At 41.1% G+C, this 8,392-nt stretch overlaps 1 protein-coding gene across 2 annotated transcripts in view; it reads right to left on the bottom strand.

Moving 5' to 3' along the window:
• Nucleotides 1–1,249: 1,249 nt before the first annotated feature.
• Nucleotides 1,250–8,392, bottom strand: part of LOC137506943 (heterogeneous nuclear ribonucleoprotein D-like) — a 34,473-nt gene continuing 27,330 nt past the window's right edge. The window contains exons 5-8 of one of the 2 annotated variants that reach the window (XM_068233639.1): nt 8,231–8,348; nt 3,689–3,868; nt 2,515–2,596; nt 1,250–1,527 (exon numbers count right to left, since the gene is read on the bottom strand). In XM_068233639.1, the coding sequence (XP_068089740.1) occupies nt 2,532–2,596; nt 3,689–3,868; nt 8,231–8,348 (363 nt within the window). In that variant the 3' untranslated portion in view covers nt 1,250–1,527; nt 2,515–2,531. Of the gene's footprint in view, nt 1,528–1,912; nt 2,161–2,514; nt 2,597–3,688; nt 3,869–8,230; nt 8,349–8,392 lie in introns of those variants that run through there. The other variant, XM_068233640.1, reaches the window with a different exon arrangement.

Here is an 8,392-nt window from a genome sequence, read left to right as displayed (position 1 = left end):
ATTTGTATGTGTAGTACAGCTAAGAAATAAAACATTAGGATCAGAGACACAAGTCTAATTGTTTCCAGTACAGGAAGAGATAAGAAACTCCAGTTATCTCTATGCAAAAAAGCCATTAAGCTCTACGACTTTGAAAGTCGTGGAGAGGGCTGTCTTCTGACTTATTATCTCAACTGGTTCTGAACTATTTACTTTTTCTCTGCCAGAGGAGGGGTCATTAGTTCACAGACTGCTCTGAAAGAATCATTTTGAATGCTGAGTGTTGTGTAATCTGCACATATTATAGAATGATGCAATGTTAGAAAAACACTATATACCTGAAAATAAAAATATGAGAATATTTTCTTTGCTGCTAATCTTCTAGTAATTATTCATAGTACACAACCAATTCATTATATCATATATATTTTTTTCGCTTCAGTGTCTCTTTAAGTATTAGACTAATGAGTCGGAGTCGAAGAGTCTGAGCAATTTTGGGCACCCGGAGTCGGAGTCGTGGTTTCAGAAACTGAGGAGTCGGGAGTCGGAAGATTTTTGTACCGACTCCACAGCCCTGTGCAAAACACTATGAACCTCCTCCTGATGTCCAATGTATCTAAGCCGTCTGCTCCAATATCTTGTCAGCGTACAGGACTAGAACCTGAAGAAGCCCGATTAACCAAAAGTTTACTCTTTAAGTAAACCAATAAATTGTATCATCCAGATTCAAAATGACTTGCTGATGGCTAAACATAGTACAATACTCTACAGCATACAGAAAGCGCACACTGCACATGATTTTTATTAGCATGTACAATTGCTATAGTTGCACGTTCCATAACCAGGCACTGTAAAAAGTGCATTTAGATAACATGATCTGTTACAATGCAGGGGTGCCAACATAACCAGTGAATTCACATGCAGAAATAGTGTTTAACACACCCTAATACTATGGCTTGCCATTACCCAAGCACACCCCCCTCTACTGCTACGTTTTGTGCCAGGTAGTCAGGCCTATATTACACCATACAGGGATCGCACTCTGTTTTTGTTTTTCTTGGAAGGCTTCCCAAGACTTACCCTCATGGTTCAAACAAGCTCTTTTAGCCCCTCAGTAACATACTTAGTTAACATTTACAGAGTGCCATCTTAGCAATCTTTAACGGTGTTCCTTTGAACATGGGGTCAAGAAGGCCATGAGAATGGAGTCCCTGTATTTGGCTACGTCATTGAAGAGTTAACACCAGGATCAATATTCTCAATAAACAACTTTAAAAAAAAAATGTTTTATTACAAATCTCACACACTGGACTCAGCTGTAAACATCACAAAATTACAGATCATAAACAATCTGGGGAACATAAAACCAAACTATACATTAGGAGAGGATGAGTCACAGGGCAAGAAGGGGGGGGGGGGGGGGGGGGGGGGGAGATCTATTTTCAGCAAGACAGTAATGTGTCCAATACATAAAAGTCCTCCGAAGAGAAACTTGTACTCCCGAGCCTAGATTAGACCCTCCTGCAGTTGATCCTTAGCCATCTCTACCTGTAAGAGAGACTCAAGCATTAGATTCTTTGCAAGTTCAGCATTTAAGAACCCATTAATCATTTATGTTATTCTAAGAAGATGGGAAAAAAAAAAAAAAAAAAAAAGGGGAGGGGGGGGGGGGAGGAGGATAAGTATGGACATTAGCCTTTGCTAATATTTACAGAAACCCCCCCCCCCCCCTCCTACTAATTCCAAAGTGTTTACTATAGACAAAAACTCTATAAATAAGGAAATTATGTGCATAGAACTCTACAAAACATTTCACCCTCCGGTTTAACAAGTCCTCCGCAGCTTTCACTATTGGCTATAAAGAAAGGAGGTAAATTATAATTTCTAAAATAAACAAAAAAGAAAAAAAAAAACTGCCAACAAAGAACCAAAATTAAGCTGTAAAATCCATTTATGAATGCCTGTAAAAATTATTGAACGTTAACAAAAAGACTTAAAAGATTAGGAAGCAAAGTCTGAAGTAGTTTTTCCCAGTTTAAATTGTTACGCTGGTACAGGAAGTTGGAAGAGACCATACCACAGGATAGCGGTTTCTGGTGTACTCCTTGCGCTCTGCCCACAACGAGCGACCCCAGAGATAGACGTGGTCAGGGTAACACACAGCCTGCAATGAAGTTGCCACTGGCGGGTACAAACAAGGTATAGTGTCAGAGTTAGAAGACAACATTCTTCTTTACCTTAAGTTGTACCCATTTCAGTACTTTACCTTGTACTACTTTTAAAAAAAATTGCTCATTTATTCTTAGACCTGGCTTAAAAAGACCAGTTTAAAGAATCCTTTATAGTTTTAAGGGAAAAATACTCAAGGCCTCGTCTTTAAGTTAAAGCTCTAGAAAACATTCTGTGCAATTCAAACCATTTAGAAATAGCCATTATGCAAGTTATCCATTTATAAAAAGACGACTCCACACACAGTTTATAATTATCTTTATTCAAATGTGGATACGGCTAATTTAAAAAGTTTACATTACATACCTGAGGATTAGAACCCACTAGTAAGGCTGATAGTTGTTCTGGTGACCTCCTCTAGATGCCTTGCCATATGTACTTTGTTGGCCTGCAGTAAACAAAAATGAAAACAAAAATTTACACAAGATGGTACCACATTTCAAAGTGCTGGACAAAGATGCGCGACACATACCAAGGAACAAAACTATAACAGGCAGAAAGCTTAGAAAAGGTATCCATTCCCCTGATGGCAGCAATACAGAATGCTTGGCCTAACCCGAGGTCTCATATACACACACCTTCCGAGTGATTGCTCAGGACATCTGTATACTCTTCCCAGGTGCTGGATGCATGCATATAGCAAATTGTGCATAGTTCCAGCATATGGGCACGTTAACATCACACCACTTTTAATATAGAAATGTGACAGATAAAGTGTGTATGAAGTGTTGCCTGGTACATTATGGGTACCTTGAAAATTGACATCTCAATCATCTTTTCAGAGTTTATCGCAAAATGCATGCAGGTTGGAAAAGCATCAACATTGCCAGCTCCACCTGGAAGGCTCATTTCTAAGCTGCACACAATTTGCAACAAAACTAATAAAACTTTGAAAGTTAGCATATTATTGGTGAGCTATAGCACTTATGGGTTGCAGAATGAGGGGGTTAGTCAGTGCTAGCAAAGTTCCTGAAGCCATTCAAGTTGTAGTGTGAACTTGCCTTCAGCACAATGAAGTTTATATCACTAACAAAACTCTAAAACAATGGAATATGATAAGTGTAATGAAACATTGCAGAGTAAGGGCCCATTCACACATTTTTTTTAAGCACTAGTGCTGTGTAACCCTATGGCAGTGTTCTCACTGCCGCAATTGGCGTCGATCACAGGCATTTTGCAATTAGTGCCAACGTGTTACTTGCAGCATTTTCTGGGCGATTCTGGAGAGATCGCGTTACAGTGCTTATAAACTGCTGGAAGTGTCCAGTGATTTTTACCACGCTAATCACTGGTTAAAAAAAAAAAAAAAAAAAAAAAAAATCACTTGGGCAAAACGCTAGTGCTAGTGTTTTGCTACTTCAGATGTGACCGGGGCCTAAACCAGCACAGTATGTGATGGGGGGGGGGTGAAAATATAACACACACACACACACATACATACCATACATATACATATATATACATATATTAAAAATCTCACCACTATAATCAGCATAGCCTTGGTTGTATCCACCATAGTTTCCATAGTTGTAACCAGAGTAGTCATATGATCCACCATAGCTGCTGTAACCCTGGTCATAAGAGTTGCTGCCATAGCCTCCATATGATTGATCTTGATCATAGGAATTGTAACTTTGATTCCAGTTCTGCTGCCCTTGACCTAAACAAAACAAAACAAAAAAAATACATATTGAGAGCAAATTTAGGGCAAAGACCAGTTTAACTTTGATCCGCTAGGACACATTTCTGTACTCTTACAGGTCAAGAACACTTGCTTGACATTGGGGACATTTTGAGCAGAATGAAAGTACAACAAAATTACAACTAAGCCCTGGAGTAGTACCCGTATTTTTCGGACTAGAAGACACTCCGGATTATAAGTTGCACCTAGATTTAGACGACAAAAAGGAAAAAAAAAATACTAAATCTTGTGCGCACATGGTGCAGGATCGTCTTGTGGAACTTCTACCCCCAATTATTATGACCCACTTGTACCTCATGTCTCCCTAGTACTCCCCTTGTGTCATCTTCTGTCATTTTGTGTCCTCTGTCCCTCTTCTATCCCATTCCTACATGAGGACCTTTGCTGCAAGCTTAACCACTTCGCGTCCCTGGGTTATTCCTCCTTAAAAACCAGAGCAATTTTCTGCATTTCACACTCCTCACGTTCATTAGCCAATAACTTTATCAATACTTATCACCCAAAGAAAGCCTAATTGGTGGCAAAAAAAACAAGGTATAGATCATTTATGTGTGATACTTTTTGCTAAGAATTATTTTACTTTATAAGCATTTTATAGGGAATAACGGGAGAAAAATGTAAAAAAGTTATTATTTCTCTGTTTTAAGCTATTATAGTTTTAAAATAATAAGAGCTACTGTAGATTTAACACATACATTTGATATGCCCGTTTGTCCTGGTTATTACAACATATAAATTATAATCCTAGTACAATGTATGGCGACAATATAAGATTTGAAAATAAAGGTGCTTTTTTCCATTTTGTATCCCTGGCTTTACCTGCAATTATGTGGCTCTTTTGTATCCCCCAACCACCCCTAGTTAGCCAGATGTGTTCCTGTATATCCCTCCCATCCCCCCCCCCCCATAGTTGGCTAGATGTACCCCTCCTGAGCCCCAGGTAGCCAAATGTGCCTCTGTATACCCCCCCCCCCCACCTGAGTAAGCCTGATGTAGCCATTTATCCCCTCCCCCCCCCCCCCCCCATAGTTGGCCAGGTGTGGTTTTTAATCCCCCCCCCCCCCCCCCAATAGCCTGGTGTATGCCCCTGTATCCCTCCCCCATGGATTGCTATGTTCTCCATGGAACTGTGTGCCATGGGGATAGCCAGGTGTGTGGCCCTTTAAAATACCACCCACATGCCAGGTGCCTCCCCCCCCTCCCGCAGAGATAGGCGCAGGGAAGCGTTAGACGTCACAAGCTCTCACCTGACTTTGTTCCAGCGCCGATCGCGATCCTCTCCCTGTAGTCCCGCTGTCAGCCTTACTATGCTGCCCGGATCGGGTCCCGGCTTGATGACGTCATCAAGCCGGGACCCGATTCATTCAGCATTGTGAGGCTGACAGCGGGACTACAGGGAGAGGATCGCGATCGGCGCTGGAACAAGGTCAGGTAAAGACTGTTACATTTTAATCCTGCCCTGCCCTGCCCAATAGCAGCATGGAGGGGGGGAGAGAGGGGGGTAATTACAGGGGATCGGGCAGGTGGTGCGGAGATCGAACCCCATGGCAGGGATGCTAGTATAGAGTAGTTAGGGGGAGGGGGGGTTAATGAGCCCAGGAGCGTGCTAGCACGCCCGCTGTGCTCATTAAATCAAAGTGACTTATATTCACGTCAGGTGGCTTTCAGGAGCCACTTGCTATGACGTGAATATACTGTAGTTAGGATATAAACTGGTTAAACACACAGTATAAGTCATTCATTCTAAAAATGATCAATGACATACTGTATTTATCCTCATCTCAGCAAACAAGCCATCTTTCCTACATTACCAAAAAGGAAGATTGGTCAATTGTATTTTATGATCTAAATAAAACAGTAATACAACCTTTCACATGTGTTACACAGTTCAAATTAAGCAGTAGCAGTTCTAATGACAACCAGTACTACTTTTGTCTGGCTAGTCACTGAAGCTAAAAGATTATTAAACCAGGCAGTCTCTATAACACAAGAGCAGGTAGCTGCAATTATCAGCCTACACAACCACACATTGGGCTCTATTCACAGTGCCTTACCGCATGCTGTAAAATAGTATGTGCAAAATATCACCATTGTGTAATTCTCAAAGATTTATCCCCTTAAATTTCCTCCACTTTGAATTTGAAATAAGGATTTTTTATCACATATAGAGGGCAGGTGATAATTTTCACTTCTCTGCTGTTGGACTTTAGGGTGGAGCCTTTTGAGCTTTGCCTGAATTTGTCAATTTTACATAGGAGGCAGAGAAGACAAGTGTGTCTAATCTCAAGGCGCACTGTCAGACCTCGTACAGTCTTTAATATGATTTTATAGATGCCGAGAAAGGAAATTCCTCTCTGCTCTAAAAGATAAGCAACAGCATATTTCTTTGTTACAGCTGATACAAATCCTGCAATAAATCTCCAGTGTGCCCACTTCCTGCTTTTATGGAGGCAGACATATTGTTAACATCCTATGTTTACAAATTAGCTGCTCTGCTGAGGCACCAAGATGGCACAGCTGAGAGCTCAAATTACAGTTGTGATTAGTCACAGATGAGAGGGAATTAGACAGTCTAAACTCTCTAAATACACACAGGGTACATTTTATAGGTTTTCCCTCTGTCTTGTGCAAGAGTTCAGGTCCACTTTAAATGTGACAGGCTTTCCTGGGTCATTTCTGTGTAATGGGTGGCAAGCATATGGCCTGCCCTACAGTGGTCAAAAAAAAAAAAAAAAAAAGCTTTATTTTTGCACATGTTACCGACCAATTACCGAACACTTAATACATTTACAGCAACATTACTAAACGATTACTGTCTGTTTATCGGCCGTTTTACCGCATTTTATCAAACATTTATCACACTCGGAAATTTTTTAGTGAATCCTCAAAAAAGTTGGTAATTATCACTGGAGGCAATTTTGCAACCAAAAAAAAAAACAAACAAACAAAAAAAAACAACACACACACACACACACACACACACACACACACACACACACACACACCATAAAATTACTGCATGTTAGTTATTGTGAATCGAGCCCATTGTGGAAAAACACAACTGCATTTCAGTAGATCTTATTGCAACTGATAGAATCTGTTTCCATCTAATGCTCACAAGATGCTGGCATTCCAGCGCACTTGCCAACACCTACCATTACATGCAGCGCTAGAGGAGGGGGTCCCGACATGCCTGCAGCTCAGTGTTGCACAGCCCTGCCAATCACAGCTGTCCGCTATGTCAGTGTTTCTCAACATTTTATTGGTATGTACCCCTTATAATACCCTGTACTCACCAAGTACCCCCTGGCATGGTAAATATTATCACAAGTACCCCTTAACAAATACATATTTAATCGTAGTACATGATAATTGGTTCTAAACAATTTCCTAGCATTTACTGTTGCTTTTAATTAGAAAAAAAATACTAATTTGGTGTTTATATAGGATTTATAATTTTCTAAAACTCTAAATTTGTTACTCTTGGTCAAGTATCTCAAGCCTGAGTACCCCCTGGAACCATCAGAAGTACCCCCTGGGGTACGCGTACCGCATGTTGAGAAACTAGGCGCTATGTGACTGGCTCTCACTGTCTCGTTCGCACTTCCACAGCGCTGTCATTGAGCCAATCACTGAACTCGCTGTTATTAAGCGAGTTCAGTGATTGGCTCAATGACAGCGCTGTGGAAGTGCGAACGAGACAAGTTCAGGGAGGTGTAAGTAAACAGATTACTTAATTACACTCTTTAATGCTGAATTAAGATTGGGGTCTGCTGCAAATAGAGCCTGCTCACCTGCAGACTGAGACCCCACAGCTCATCAGCAGTAAAGCGAACCAGAGCCGAAGCTTGAGTTCAAAAGCAGATACTTACCGTAAAGAGAGGGAAGTTTCAGGATCCTATTAAGGCTTTCCTCGGTTGTTGGAAGCCCCCTCCACATCGGGGATGCGAAGCTCCTCTTCCGCATTCATGGCTCCGGGCTAGTGTGCACCCGGGCTCGTGCATCTACTGCTCAGCCATGAATGCTGAAGAGGAGCCGCATGGCCCCGACAGCATTAGTGACAATGCCTTGGGTGGCGTGCTCCGCGACATGAGGCTCGGGTACACTTTAACATTACAGGAATATGAATTGAATTATACAGGTTCAGAGGTCTGTATCTTAGCAAACGATTTAAAATGTGTGTTTTACGTGGATGTTAAAGTTCTAACCATACATTTTCCTCTATCATGCTCAGTTTCTATTAGCTAAACTTGTAACAGGAATACGGAGATATAGCTATATACACAAAAACTTATATTTTTATTTTATTTTTTTAAATACCTCCTCTGCCTCTTCCCCTTCCACCACCTCGTCCACCTGATGCACCCCTTCCTCCTTTCTGTTGTTGCTGCTGCTGCTGCCTGTACAATTCTTTGGGCTGTGCAGCTTTGATTTCACACTGAGGAAGGGGGAAGAAAAAAAATAAATAAAAAGTTTGATACT

The sequence above is a fragment of the Hyperolius riggenbachi genome, chromosome 1 (assembly GCF_040937935.1).
Source record: "Hyperolius riggenbachi isolate aHypRig1 chromosome 1, aHypRig1.pri, whole genome shotgun sequence".
NCBI classification, from domain to species: domain Eukaryota; kingdom Metazoa; phylum Chordata; class Amphibia; order Anura; family Hyperoliidae; genus Hyperolius; species Hyperolius riggenbachi.
Note: the sequence above shows the minus strand (reverse complement) of the source record. Positions and strands in the feature narration are given on the sequence as shown.